General features: G+C 43.9%; 1 protein-coding gene across 1 annotated transcript in view; it reads right to left on the reverse strand.

The window, feature by feature from the left end:
* Nucleotides 1-15,308, reverse strand: part of ALDH18A1 (aldehyde dehydrogenase 18 family, member A1) — a 49,858-nt gene extending 34,550 nt beyond the window's left edge. The window contains exons 1-3 of the mRNA XM_012000742.1: nucleotides 14,906-15,308; nucleotides 11,629-11,744; nucleotides 1,577-1,791 (exon numbers count right to left, since the gene is read on the reverse strand). Coding sequence (XP_011856132.1) covers nucleotides 1,577-1,791; nucleotides 11,629-11,716 — 303 coding nt within the window. The 5' untranslated portion in view covers nucleotides 11,717-11,744; nucleotides 14,906-15,308. The remainder of the gene's footprint in view (nucleotides 1-1,576; nucleotides 1,792-11,628; nucleotides 11,745-14,905) is intronic.
* Between the last annotated feature and the right edge of the window lie 582 nt (nucleotides 15,309-15,890).

The raw sequence follows: 15,890 nt of genomic DNA on the forward strand, positions 1-15,890 counted from the left end.
TCTCTTGATAAATATTTTTTAAATGTATCTGATGAACTCAATCTAGAAGGTGGGTTTGATTATTGCTGTTTTCTTTTTGTGTGTGTGGGAGGGGTGGGGACTGGAGGTCAGGATTTTTCTCTGTTGCCCAGGCTGTAGTGCAGTGACTTTATCATAGTTCACTGCAACCTTGAGCTCCTGGGCTCAAGCAATCCCCCTGCCTCAGCCTACCAAGAAGTCAGAACTTTTTTAGACAGGGTCTTGCTCTGTCACCAAGGCTGGAGTGCAGTCAGTTGCGTGATCATAGCTCACTGCAGCTTCAACCTCCCAGGCTCAAGCAATCCTCCTACCTCAGCCTCCTGAGTAGCCAGGACCACAGGAAAGTGCCACCGTGCCTGGCTAATTTTTAAAAAAATTTTTGTAGAGATGGGGTCTCATTATGTGGCTTAGGCTGGTCTTGAACTCCTGGGCTCAAGCAATCCTCCCGCCTCAGCCTTCCACCAAAGTGCTGAGATTACAGGTGCTAGTCACCACGCCCAGCGATTTCATTTTTGTAGAGACAGGGTCTCACTTTGTTGCTCAGGCTTGATAATTATTTAGAATAGAAAATGTAAGAAAAACATTGTATCAAGTTTCAGGTTAGCAGTTTCCCAATATTAACGCCTCAGGAAAGTTGTTTTTTAAAAACTGAAAATTTAATTACGAGGGTAGTGTAAAATTTCAGATGCCATAGAAGAGCTCTTGCTTTATCTGTGGGATGCCGGGATGTCTGGATTTTTACTTTTGGCCAAATCTGGCATGCTGCCTGTTTTTGTAAATGAAATTTTATCAGCTCACGGCCATGCTCATTCATTTATGTATTGTCTGTGGTTGCTTCTGCAGAGCTGTGTAGTGGAGACACAGAACATATAACCTACAAAACTAAAATATTTACTATCTGGTCTCTTGCAGAAAAAGTTTGCAGGCCCAGCACTTTGGGAGGCCAAGGTAGGAGAATCACTTGAGCCCAGCAGTTGGAAACCAACCTGGGCAACATAGCGAGACCCCCGTCCCTACAAAAACTACACAAATTAGCTGGGCATAATGGTTTGTGCCTGTAGCTGCAGCTACTCAGGAGGCTGAGGTGGGAGTATCACTTGAGCTCGATAGGTCGAGGCTGCAGTGAGCCATGATCGTGCCACAACAGTCCAGCCTGGGTGACAAGAGTGAGATCCTCTCAAGACAGACAAACACAGCAGCCCCATCCCAGAGATACTTATTAAACGGCTAGATGTGAAACCCAGGCATCTCCAGGCCCGAGATGATTCTACTGCATAGCCAGAACTAAGAATCTCCAACAGAAACAGCTCTTTATCACGAAGAAGTCTGAGGCATGAACTGCATGAAATCACCCCTACTCCTTAACATCCCCTTTTCTTGCCCTAAGATGCCATCTCTCACTGGCATCTACGTTGGGAAACAGTTTTCACATTGGGTTAAATCTATTGCACTGAAATCACAATTATTTTTATAAGTTGATGAGCAACTTAAACCCAATTTGAAGTAGTAACTTAAAACCCAAATTTCAGTACAGCATAATTTCTATCTTGGCAATCACCTGCTCAACAATAGATGCCAAGCGCCCCAGGGCCAGGCCACATTCATCCCCTCGGGTCACCACAGCACTGCCGAGCTTCACCACGATTCTCTTGGCATGCTTCAGTTCACCGCGGTGGGCAAAGGACTTGCCATGTGTACGACTGAGGGGTACAGTGATAAAGGGGATGTTGCTCCAAGAACGAACATGTCTGATGACTGAAGGCTGGATACAATCTGTAGCCATCAAAGTCAAATGCAAGAAAAAAAGAAATAATATAGTTTTTCAATAAAAACACACATGCTCAGTATTAACCAGTTTAGATACCAAAAAACAGCATTATCATTATTAACTGTGTAAAACTAGTACAGTATATCAAAAGCTCTATCTAGCATATTCTTATTTTACTATTGTATGGCGTTTACACCCAGGACGCAGGTCATAGGCATACTCAAATGCTGTTGGTGAACAGTACAAACAAATTAATCTCTCTTGAAGACAGGTTGGCAAATGTATCAAAAGCCTTTAAAAAAAGTTCTCTAAAAAAGAGATTTATCAGAAAGCTATTCATCACCATGTTATTTATTATCAGAAAAATCAGAAGTAGAGTAAATGTTGGATAAAGGGAAAAAGATTAACATTTTTAGAATTTTTAATAATGTACAAAAATGCTTATATGGTAATTTCATATATGTATAAACACATAGATGGGATAAAATTAATGGAAAATTAATATTTTATCTCTTGATAGGATTATAAGCAATTTTAAATTTTCTTCTTTGTTCTTTCTTAGGTTTTCCAAGCTTATGCAGTAAAGATGCATTGCTTTCATAATCAGAAAAATATGGGTGTTTCTAAAGAAACCATATTACTATAAAAAGAGGAAAGAGCCGGCCAGGCATGGCAGCTCACACCTATAATCCCAGCACCTTGGGAGGCGGAGGCAGAAGGATCACTTGAGGTCAGGAGCTCAAGACCAGCCTGGACAGCATAGTGAAACCCCGTCTCTACTAAAATACAAAACTTAGCCGAGCGTGGTGGTGGGCACCTATAATATCAACTACTCAGGTGGCTGAGGCAGGAGAATCGCTTGAACCTGGGAGGCAGAGGTTGCAGTGAGCCGAGATCGTGCCACTGCACTCCAGCCTGAGCGACAGAGTGAGATTCCTTCTCAAAAAACAAAAAAAGAAGGAAGAACCTGATTAGCAAAGACAGTAAAGAACAAAGTAAGTGTATGAGTAATACAAAATCTCAACTAGCCTATCTACAATTTCTCTTTGATGAATTCAGATGCCTGTAACAATGATGAAAGAAACCAAAGAGCTTTCTGAAGGAAAAGCAATGTTAGAGTCAGATACTTTCTATCCCCTCGGACACCTGCCTCTAACCAATTTTCTTGATTCTTTTTCTTGTAACACTGTACAAGATTACAGATAATTTGTACAGATGAACAAACAAACAAAAAAAATTATACAAGATTTCTAAGGAGGAAAAAAATCTTGATTAAAAGCCAAAGAGATACCTGCATAAAGCCAGAAGTAAAAGAGTAAAAGCTGAATGTCAGGCACAGAACCCCTTCAACACTTATGGGCCCAACATCTCCTGCTTAGCTGCTTACTAATTACCCATTCGTCCTTTCTCACACAATTACCAGATCCCCAAGTATTGGCCAGGCATACTGCCATCAGTCTAAAGACTACATTTCCCAGCCTTTCTTGCTCAGATAGACAGGACCATGTCTTGACCAACAAGATATCTGACTAACAAGATAGCTGGCTAACAAGATACATGTGAAAATGTTATGTGGAATTTCTAGGAACTTAAAAGAGACATGCTTTCTTCCCTTCATCCCCACTGCTGCTTGGAACATGGGTATGAAGGCTGGAGCTCAATCACTCATTTTGAACTGGAAGGAACTGTGAAGCAACAAGAATGAAAGAGCAGGGATCCCTGATGATTCCACAGTGCTATTCTGGAAGCCCTGGACTGCCTACCTTCTTTCAGGACTGCTAGGCTTCCTTCAGGAGAAAGAGAGAAATACATTTCTATCCTGTTTGAGCCATTATTATTTTGAGTTTCCTGCTACATGCACATAATTGTAACTGACATAGAAGGAGAATGACTGCATAGGCAGATGGGCTGGGTGAAGTCTCCATGGGAGAGAAGATGCTGTCAATCAGTGGGGGTGGAGGAGCACTTACAGCAAATAGACCTTCCTTCCTAATAGCAAGAAGCAAGACATGGTGGGTAACATAGGTTCTCAGCAGGACTAAGCTTTAAGCAATTCCCTGCAAAGACTTCTCTATATCTCATTATAAGCAACTCATAAGTATTCAAATGAATTACTAAAATAATCATTCCAAGCCACCTTTTGAACCACTGTTCTATTACTGTATTAGAGAGTTAAGTACCTTCACTTGAACCAACCATTATCACTTCCCTTTATATTGTCTGTCTATAAATGACAATTTTCTGAAAACCTCTTTAGACCTCTGACTCTCTCCTGGTCACTAACTCACTCCCTAACCACAATCTACTGTTGGTGGGTAAAGTAGGCAGGAGCTTATTCTCATGAATGGGAAGGCGACTGTGGGTTCTCCTCCCTTCCTGTGTCCTTCACACACAAATCTTAGAACATTTCTAACAAAGTAGTGAAGATTCATTTCTTCCTTTCCTTAAATAACCATTTTTCAAGTGACTATGTTTCCGGTTTGTGGAGATATAAGAAAGATAATATGATCTTTTTTCACAATAGGCTTGGCATCTAGATCCGGGCACACAGCTACTTAGTAAGCTATTATCTGGGATGGAACTGGGATTCTGACGGCATTGCTGGATCCACAGGTGTATGGTCTCTTCCTGCTGCGGGAGTCCCTGGGACTGAAAGACTGGTTTGTTGTTGAGGCTAAGTTTTGCGGAGTGCTACTTTCCTTCATTAGGTTAATTATTAATAATACAGGTACCCTACTCTGTTTTCAGGAATACTATCCTAAGCAATATGTACACCTAAGTCTTAAGTTTAAAAGTTGTACACATAATGGTTTGGTCTCACTGATCTGATAGAGAGAAGGGTGGTGGAGGGACAGGCTTACTTCCCTAGGGTTTGGACCAGGGATCATCAGTGGCTGTTTGCAGAGCTCCAAGTATCATGTATTATCCCTTTGATAGCTGTCAGATCTAGGCTTTCTGGCTTTCTCTCCTGTCCACTGGAGGGCCTATCCCGACCTGGAAGAGGTGGTGAGCATGGGTGGAGCAGCCTGAGAGGGTACCTCGGGTACATGGGTAGTGGCATGCGTGTCTGTCCAGCTGATCAAATGGTGATCAAATGGTAGAAGCCAATCAGAATCCAGCAGCCAGGCTAGCACGAAGGAAGCTAACCCACAGTCTGTATCAGGAGAAGAGGGTGGGTGGCATGGCTCAGTGCCAGGTAGTCAAGGGTCATTCTGGCTGGAGACAATAGGGTAACAGCAGTAGATAAGGCCTGTTAGGGTTCAAGAGGAGGTCACCACTATTAATAAGGTTTCATGCAGGTGACTCAGTCAAATCCAGTAGGTTCTAGCACAAAGGAGAGCTTCATGGGACCCAGAGCTTTTTGGGTTTCCTATTGAATAACACCTTTTACCTTCCAAGGTTGACCCTACATTTCTTGGGGGGTATTTTTTAAATGTTCTACAGTGTATTACACTTGTTAGGGTCCATACTGAAAACGGAGAAGGCCTTGATTAGTTAGGAAAATTCAAGGTTTCTAGAGAAGTAATTGTTTCCCATCTTCTAAGGAACTTTTAGGCTCTAAGTTTCAAAGAAAATCTGTCCCCTCCTAGTAGGTATGAGGGCATAGTGAGGTGTATGTGTGTACAGGTGTGGCGTGGTGGGGGATGGGAGGGGTTGTCCATGTTCTTCTTAAGGGCCACAGATTATACTCTTATTACCCTTAAGGAGGAGAACCCTTTATTTCTTCAGCATCAGAGTCCTTATGCCCAGCAACCAATGAGGCTGTGTTCCAGGCCTCAGCAAGAAGGGACCCTGACATGACTTCTCTTTTTCTTTCTGGCCTTCCATTGCCTTCTCTGTTTGTCTCCATAAGCTTTCTCATTTTGCCTTTCTTTTCCTATTTTTTCCCCCTGCTATTCTGCTTATCATGATCAGTGAAAGAGCTCCATTCCAGAAAAATCCAAATCCCCAAATCCAAAAACCTAGGGAAACAATTAGAAAGTGCCTCCTTCTGCGAATGAGCCTAATGAGGATAAGTATCAATAATAAAAATACTGAAGTGAACACTTACCACGTACCAGGAGTTGTACTAAGTATTCACACACCTTCTACAGGAGTAAAAAGGATAAGCGTTGGCTCTGGAGCCAGACTGCCTGAGTGGAATCTCAACCCCTTCACTTACTTGCTGTCTCCCTAACTATCTCATAAGGTTCGTATGGGGGACAAAACAAGTTTATGCACGAACAGAGATTGGCACAAAATAAATACTCAATGAATATTAGCTGGTACTATGAAAAAAGTATTACTTATTGTGACATGGCATATATATCCATGGTTCCTGGCTTCTAACTCTAATAGTGCTTTTTACAGTCTTTCGTTATAATGTTGGTGTAAGGAAACAGAATCTCTCTCTGATCTTCTCCTGAACTCCTTTCACCTGCTCAAGGCAGGACTCTAATTTGATTGTGGGTTGTAAGACTCTCAATCCAGAGACGGTCCTGCCCCATACCTTGGAGGAAGAAATATTGCACAGAAAGACCAAGATAAAATCTGAACAGACAGGCCTCGCTGGGTTACCCCACTCAGTCTATTAGTATTAGGTCACATCCTTTTTGTTCAATCACATTTCAACACAGTTGTCCATGCTTTAATCATGCCTACCCCAGTAAATCTCCATAAGAGTTCCAAGGGGACAAGGTTCAGAGAGCTTCCAGACAGCTGAACATGTGGAGGTTCCTGGAGAGTGGCATGCCCGGGATGGGCATGGAAGATCTATGCCTCTTACCCCACACCTCACCCTACGTATCTCTTCATCTGCATCCTTTGTAATAAACTGGTAAATCTCAGTGTTTCCCTGAGTTCTCTGCATGATTCTAGCAAATCAACCAAGCCCAAAGAGGGGATTGTGGGAACCCCAGCTTGAAGCTGGTCAGTCAGCAGTTCCAGAGGCCTGGACTTAGGACTGGTAGGAAGGTGGGGATGATCTTGTGGGACTGAGCCCTCAACCTGTGGGCTGTCCTCAGGGAGGTAGTGTCAGAATTGAACTGGAGGATACCCAACTGATGCCAACTGCAACCCCCACACATTTGGTCACAGAAGTCTTCTGTGTTGCTCGTTGTCATGGAGTGAGAGCAGAGGAAAAATAGTTTGAGCTTTTCTATACTCTACCTTCATCATCATTGTCGTCATCATCACCATCATCATCATCTCACTGAATTCTCATGAATTAAGCCTCATAAGTTAGGTATTATTATGAGTTCCTTATTCTTGTTATCCATTTTATAAATAAGGAAACCGATGCTCAGAGTAACTGAGTAATTTACCAGTGTTGCCAGATTACAAAAATGGCCACAATCCTTTTGCAGCTTCTCCATTAACAGGTGAGTCAATTTTCCAAACTTCTTAAATTTGGGCTGGCCCTGTAACTTGCTTTGACCAAAACAATGTGGCAGAAGGAACAGTATATAAATTCTGAGTTTACATCTCAAGAGGACTTGCAGCTACCATGCTTGCCCTTCTTGGGAACCCTGCAAGCATCACGCAAAGAAGCCACGAACAGCTTGCTGAAGGATGAGAAGCCACACGGAACACAGGTGATGTGTCATCCCAGCAGAGGCCCCTTCATCCCCAACAATCAGCCCTAAGTCAATCTGAGACCTGACACAGACACAGACACAGAACCACTGTGCAGCTGAGCCCAGTTCAAAATACCATCCCACAGAATTGTGACCTAAACAGACAGTTGTTTTAAGCTACTAAGTTACTTAATAAGGAGAAGGGCTAGTTTTAAAAACCCCGGACCTGGTTCCAAATCCTGAACTTTTAGCCCTTATACTCTACATGAATAGGAAAGAGATTTTTCTGTCTAATGATAAGCCTGATGAGTTGATTGGCAAGTCATCTTGCAATGAAACCTGGAAATGGACTACTGATAAGATTTAGGTGATATCGAGGAGCTAGCCAACTCAAAACATCGTAAACAGCCTTTCAACAAATGATGTTGGAACAGCTGGTATTAAAAGCTGAAAGATGAACACTGACCTACACCTCACACCTTATACAAAAATTAACTCAAAATGGATCACAAAGCTGGGTGCAGTGGCTCACACCTGTAATTCCTGCACTTTGGGAGGTAAAGGTAGGAGGATCTTTTGAGACCAGAAGTTCGAGACCAGCCAGAGCAACATAGACTCCATTTCTATAAAAAATTTTTTAAAAAATTAAATGTGCCAAGACTGGGCAACATGGCAAAACCCTGTCTCAACAAAAAATATAAAAATTAGCTGGATGTGGTGATGCATGCCTATAGTCCCAGCTACTTGGGAGGCTGAGGCAGGAGAATCGCTTGAGCCTGGGACGTTGTGGCTGCAGTGAGTAACGACTGCACCACTGCTCTCCAGCCTGGTTGACAGAGCAACAACCTGTCTCAAAAAAATAAAATAAAAAATAAAAAAAAAAAAAACAAAGAAAAAAATTAGCCAGGTGTGGTAGTATACACCTGTAGTCCTAGCTACCTGGGAGGCTGACGTAGGAGGATCACTTGAGCCCTGGAGGTTGAGCCTTGATCGTGCCACTATGCTCCAGCCCTGGGTAACAACAGAGCAAGATCCTTTCTCAAGAAAATAACAACAAAAAAAATGGATCATGGATTTAAGTGTAAAATATAAAACTATCAAGCTTTTAGGAAAAAAAAAAGGAGGAAATCTTCAAAATCTAGGGTTATACAAAGAGTTCTTAGACTTGACCACCCCAAAAGTATAATCCTTAAAAAGAAAAGCTGATAAATTTGACCTCGTCAAAAGAAAAACTTTTCCTATATGAAAGACCCTGTTAAAAGAATAAAATGACAATCTATGAGACTGGGAGAAAATATGTGGAAACCACCTATCCAACAAAGGACTAATACCTGGAAGTGCTATGGTATGGCCCTACCAAGTCTCAGGTTGAAATATGATCCCAAGTGTTGGAGGTGGGGCCTGGTGGGAAGTGTTTGAATCACAGGGGCAGATCCCTGATGAACAGCCTGGTGCCATTCTCAGAGGGAATGCATGAGTCCTCACTCTTAGTTCCCATAAGAAATGCTTGTTAAAAAGGGCCTGGTTCTTTCTTTTCTCTCTCTTGCTTCCTCTCTGGCCATCTGATTTTGTACGCACCAGCTCCCCTTCATCTTCTGCCAAGAGTAGAAGCAGCCTGAGGCACTTACCCAATGCAGTTATTGGTGCCATGCTTTTTGTACAGCCTGCAGAACCATGACAAATAAACCTCTTTACTTTATAGCCTCAGATATTCCTTTATAGCAATAAAAATGGACTAAGACAGGAAGATATAGAGAATTCTCAAAATTCAATAGTTAAAAAAAAAAACAAAAAACTTTCCAATTCAAACTGAGCTAAAGGCCAGGTGTGGAGGCTCATGCCTATAATCCCAGGACTTTGGGAGGCTGAGGTGGGGGGATCACTTGAGGTCAGGAGTTTGACACCAGCCTGGCCAACATGGTGAAACCCTGTTTCTACTAAAAATACAAAAATTAGCTGGGCATGGTAGTGGGCATCTGTAATCCCAGGTACTCAGGAGGCTGAGGCAGGAGAATCACTTGAACCTGGGAGGCGGAGGTTGCAGTGAGCTGAGATCGCGCCACTACACTCCAGCCTGGGTGACACAGCGAGACTCCATCTCAAAAAGCAAAAACAAAACAAAACAAAACAAAACAAAAACTGAGCTAAAGACATGAACTAACATTTCACTGAAGAGGATATAAACACATGAAAAGATGTTCAATATCATTAGCTATTAGGGAAAGGTACATTAAAGCCACAATGTGATATCACTACATATCTATCAAAATGGCTAAAATAAAAAAGAGTGACCACATCAAATGATGGTAAAGATGCAGAGAAAGTGAATCACTCATACAATGCTAGTAGGAATGTAAAATGGTACTGCCACTCTGCAAAGACAGTTTGACAGTTTCTTATAAAACTGTGTTAGGCCATTTTTGCATTGCTATAAAGAAATACCTGAGGCTAGGTAATTTACAAAGAAAAGAGGTTTAATTGGCTCATAGTTCTGTGGGCTGTACAGGAAGCATGGTGCTCGCATCTGCTCAGCTTCTGGTGAGGCCTCAGGAAGCTTATAATCATGGCAGAAGGCAAAGGGGAAGCAGGCATCTCCAATGGTGAGAGAGGGAGCAAGAAGAGAGAGTGACGGGGTGGTGCCACACACTTAACCAGATCTTGTGAGAAGTCACTCACTATCTCGAAGACAGCACCAAGGCATGAGGGATTCATTCACCCCCATGACTTAAAACACCTCCCATAGGCCCCACCTCCAACACTGGGGATTACAATTCAATATGAGACTTGGTAGGGACACACATTCAAACTATATAAAAAACTAAACATGCAGCTATAATCTGACCTAACAATTACACTCTTAGGCATTTATCCCAGAGAAATGAAACTATGGTCACACAAAATCCTGTACATGAATGTTCATACCAGCCTTATTTATAACTGCCAAAAAATGAGAGCAACCCAGATGACCTTTAATGGCTGAATGGTTACAGTAACTGTGATACACTCATAGCATTAAATAGTACTCAGTAATATAAAGGAACTAACTGATACACACAGCAACTTGAATGACTCTCCAGAGAATTATACTAAAGAAAACAGAATCCCAAAAGGTCACATGCTGGATGATTCCATTTATATAACATTCTTATAATGACAAAATTATAAAAATGTAGACCAGATTAATGTTGGCCAGAGGTTAGTAATAGGAAAGAGGACAGTGGCTGTTAAAGAGAAATAAAAAATCCTGTGGTGATTGAAAGGTTCTGTATCTTGATTGTATCAATGTCAATACCTTGGTTGAGATACTAGGTGAAATTGGGTAAAGGGTATAAGGGACCTCTTTGTACTATTTCTTAAAACTGCAAGTGAATTTATAATTAGCTCAAAATCTAAAACTTAATTACAAAAAAAGTAATGAACAAAAATAGCATGGGGTTGGGCACAGTGGCTAACGCCCGTAATCCCAGCACTTCGGGAGGGAGGCCAAGGCGGGCGGATCACCTGAGGTCAGGAGTTCGAGACCAGCCTGGCCAACATGGCAAAACCCCATTTCTACTAAAAATAAAAAAATTAGCTGGGCATGGTGATGCACACCTGTAATCCCAGCTAATTGGGAGGCTGAGGCAGGAGAATCGCTTGAACCTGGGAGGCAGAGGTTGCAGTGAGACAAGATTATGCCACTGCACTCCAGCCTGGGTGACAGAGCAAGACTCAAAAAAAAAAAAAGCATGTAAAAATTTATTTTGGGGGCAATAAATACAGGAAACACTTCATTGACCCAAACACTCAGAACATTTCACCAGGAGACTACCTCTTTGTCTCCTTATTTGGCAGAATTTTGTCCAATTCTGCCAAATTACATCTTTTTTTTTTTTTTTCCTCTTTTAAACCTATTTTCTTGGCTGGGCATGATGGCTCACGCCTGTAATCCCAGCACTTTGGGAGGCCAAGGCAGGCAGATTGTTTGATCTCAAGAGTTCAAGACCAGTCTGGGCAACATGGCAAAATCCCATCACGACAAAAAATAAAAAAGTTAGAGTCAGTGTGGTGGTGTGTGCCTGTAGTCCCAAGTACTTGGTGGGCTGAGGCAGAAGGATTGCTTGAGTCCAAGAGGTCTGGGCTCCACTGACTGTTTGTGCCACTGCATTCCAGCCTGGGTGACAAAATGAGACCCTGTCTCCAAACAAACAAACAAACAAACACTTTTTTTTCTCTTTGAAAACCTTGTTGAAACACACTTTGACTATCAAACTTCCCACATACTCATAAGTTATCTACGGTACATACGAGATCTGGAGACGGTTGTACACCGGACCCAGGGCAGGAGATGTTGGTTGAAAGGCTGGAACCCACAGCGGTAAACTTGACTCAACATGTTGCGATGTGGTCACCGACCAAAGTATCTGCAGAACACATTTTTTAAAAAGTGAGTAATGAAAAATACTGGAGAATTCATTTCATTTCCCTCTCCTTCCCCTTACTCTCAGAGTAAAAATCTGAGTCTCCTGCTCTAAACTCTGCTGTATTAGACAAACTCCCACCTCCTCTATATTACAGAAAAGAGAGAAAGAGTAAGTGGCTCTTTTCTAGGTCTGAACCCTAGCCCTTCCTTTCCTAGGACCATCTTAGTTTTTATGTAAGCAAATAATAATGCAGGGTTAGGAATATTTTGCGACACAAAAAATATCTGCTGTTTTTGGTATCTTCCAAATTAAAAAAAAAATCTTTCAGGTGCAATACTTATGTATTAATACTAAATCTTCATATAATTCCTGTAACGGATCCAATATCCTAAAACAACCATGTCCACTTTTCTCCTAACACCTCCCAACAGAACTGGGAAACGCACCTATTTGAAATGTCAGCTTGATTCTTGCCAACCAGCCATGAGAAGCAAGAGGAAAGGGCAGAGGCTGCTGCCATGTTTTTCTTCCTGATGCCCCAGGATTATAAAGTAACTCTTGCACCCCTGGAAGGCAGTGGCAATGTCTGCAACTGGCTAACATCTTAATCCTGTGGAGGATGAGAACGTGGCTAGAAATCTCGGTTGAGAATATGAGGCAGTTATGGGCATTTCCTCACCCTGGGTCAAATTTGAGACTTTAGACAAAGAAGAGTTTATTTCACAAAAAAGTAGGGGACTCCTTCCTATACGTACAGGGAGAACAAGCCATTCATTATTGTAGCTCTTTTTTGTTTGTTGAAGACGGAGTCTTGTTCTGTCGCCAGGCTGGAGTGCAGTGGAACAACCCTGGCTCACTGCAACCTCTGCCTCCCGGGTTCAAGAGATTCCCCTGCCTCAGCCTCCCAAGTAGGTGGGACTGCAGGCACGGTGCGCCACCACACCTGGCAAATTTTTTGTATTTTAGTAGAGTTGGGGTTTCACCACGTTGACCAGGATGGTCTCGATACCCTGACCTCAAGATCCACCTGCCTCGGCCTCCCAATATTGTGGCTCTTTTTATGCTACAGAGACACTGCTGTTTACACAAGAAGAACACTTCAGTTTCTTTGTTTGTGGGCCTCCTTTTAACTTTTGTTCTATGGATTGGTGGATATATCCCAGCCCTCTTAAATGTGCCTCAGAAGGCTAGCATTTAGCCCCATAGTGAAGAAAAATAAGGCATGGTGTTATTGCTTTACAATTTATACTGCACAAGGCACCGAAATAGGACAGAGAATGGAAGGATACAGCTGTTCTAAAACATATGGCATCTAGTAGGCAACAAAGTATTAATTGATCTTTGTTATTTCAGTTTTTTCATAACACTGAAGTATGATTTTGGCACATGATCTATGTTTGCTGCTTATATAAATTCCTTCAATAATGGCTGCTAAACAATTATTTACATGTGAATTCTCCAAAATAACTATAGAAGAGCCAAAGGGTAGAACAATCAAATTCCAGTTCCACCTCCCTAAGAAACCTTCCCCAGCAACTCTAGTCTTCACAGCTGGATATATATTCCATAGGTTAGATTTTAAGTAGCCCGTGACTACTGCTTTTTCCATCTGGATTACAAACTTTCCATTGACAATATGGCAAAAACGATGAGGAACAAGGCCTTTGAAATTGGTCAGACTTGGGTTCGTGCTCTGCACTTGCTATCTGTGTGTGTGTCTTGTGGAGAGCTACCTAATTTTCCTAAGCCTCTGTTTCCTCACTTATAAATCAGGGATACTAACACTAAGGACCTCATGGAATTATAGCGAGAATTAAATGAGATAATGCGTGGAAAATGCTTGGGTACAACAGATGGTCAGTAAATGTCAGTTTTCCTCTTTTTGTCTTTAAGGCACTAATGATGCCTTACGATTATTTTCTCCTTAATTTCCTTCAAGACCCATCACAGGAACAAAGAATTCAACGAATATTCACTGTTAGATACAATCACACACATATATTGACTGACTGTGTACCTCTCTGTTACCCAAGAGTGATTGAAAGCTCTGAACACTTACCGTCACTGAATTAGAAGTTGAAGACTGACACAGAAACTAAGCCTCCTGGCCTCTTCCGTGTACCACTACCTCTGACTGACCTCGAAGGTTACATCTACTCTGTCACTGTAATGGATAGCTCACTTTGCCAGAGTGTATTACGCCCTCGAGAAGCACACAGTTGATCCCAAGGAGCAAAGAGTGTGTGTGTGTCTGTCTAGACTCATATCTAGATTCGTGTGACTGCGTCTAGACGCTCTGTGTGTGTTTAGACTCCGTATCATCAGTTGAAAAAAGTTTTCATGTTCTGACTCAAGACATTTCTCAAGTATCTCTTTACAGACTAAACAGAAAGCCCTTATCTAACCGATTTGAACAGAGAAGTGAACTTCAGTCCCAACACAGTTCATCTACAAACACATGCTCGGTATATGGCTCACCACTTAAATACAAAGATCCGCTGGGCCTCACCACCTCAGAGGGCAGGGGACAATGATGGGGGAAGGGATGAGGTGGGGTATCTGGGTGCGCCCTGCTGTAACAGGAAGGCCCCAGCATACACAGAATGCCATACTGGAAAGGGAATCTGGCTTTGAGGAGGGGATCACGAACGCCCGGAGGGCCGCGGGGAACTAGAGACCCAGGCCCGAGAGTCGGCGTGTGGCCAGCTAAAACCCGCGGCATCCCGGCGCTGCCACCACCGCCACCACCGCCACCACCGCCACCACCAGTGCAGGCTCCGGACTCTCCGATCGAGAAGGGGCCCGCGGAGGCCTGAAGTCTCCACTTGGCCCAGTTCCTCACATGGTGTACACAGGGGAGGCCGGGGAGGTCAGGGGCCCGAAGCCATCCGTAGATACCGGGGCCGCCGCGCACCGGCATATGGGAGCGCGCCGGGGTTTTTGCAGCGCGCCCTGGGCGGCCCGGTGCAGCCGCCATCCCTCGGCCAAGGCCCACACCTACCCGCGGGCCAGATCCCTGGGCCCCGGCACCTGCTCCGGCCGCGCCCCCGCTCCTCTGTGACCAGCGGCCCGGCGCTCACGCCCCTCGCGCTTGAGCCTGGACGCGCATCAGCTTCCGCAGAGACTAGGGCGCCTAGCCATCCCCGCCGCTCGCAGCGTACCTGCCTCACCACCGCCGCAGCCGCCGGGCACTGCCACGGGTCCGCACTCCACGCCGGGCTGATTCCGGCGCTCACTCGCTCTCTTTTTTCTTCCGTCCACGTCCCGCACGATGACGTTACGTCAGTGGCGTAAAAGTAAACCTGGGCAGCTGGGCCTACGCTGTTGACGTCGGGCGAGGGCCTGGCCTGGAGCTGCGGCGCGGCAACGGCGTAGGCCCCTTTCGAGAATCAGGCCCGCGGTCCACGTGGCTGGCCCGCCTACTAGGCCCCGGCTAGCTCGAGGAGGCGGGACTCGAGTTCAGGGGGAACGCCCACGTCCTGGGAGGGGACATGGGCCGGGGACAGCGGGGAAGACAGCTTCCAAATGCCGCCCCAGCGGGCCTTCCAGGGAGGTAGAAGAGGTGCCTGGCATCCTCAGCTGCTGGTAGATTTCATAAGGTGTGTTTGTCAGTGTTAACCATATATGCCGGGCACACCTCGGAAATAGGTTGGATCAACTTACTTACGTTAGTTACTCCAGGCACATCCTGGGAATAGATTGGATCAGTTTACACACATTTGCAAACTTTGGCTCCTTAAATGGAAGCATTTTGACACTGCAATCAAATTGCTTGCCCCCCAGTCATCTGGAGATTTCCGCAGTGGTCCCATCTCAACTCTCTTTCATCAAAGGCAGTTGTAAGAATATTGCATTTTAAAATAGGATATTCAATCTCTGACAACTAGAACTATTCCAAAGGTGAATGCAAACTCACCTTTAAAGAGGGACCAAGAGAGACCACAAAAACCTGCCAGCACAGTGGTGTGTGCCTGTACTCCCAGCTACTTGTAGGTGGAGGCAGGAAAACCACCTGAGCCCAGGAGTTCAAATCCAGCCTGGACAACACAGCAAGACCCCATCTCTTAAAAAGAAAAAGAAAAAAAGTGAAAACAGAGATTTTTCTCCCTCTTTCTTTGCTGTGTTTTGCTCAAAGGACACGTTCCT

Source organism: Mandrillus leucophaeus, unplaced genomic scaffold (genome assembly GCF_000951045.1).
Source record: "Mandrillus leucophaeus isolate KB7577 unplaced genomic scaffold, Mleu.le_1.0 Scaffold117, whole genome shotgun sequence".
NCBI lineage: Eukaryota > Metazoa > Chordata > Mammalia > Primates > Cercopithecidae > Mandrillus > Mandrillus leucophaeus.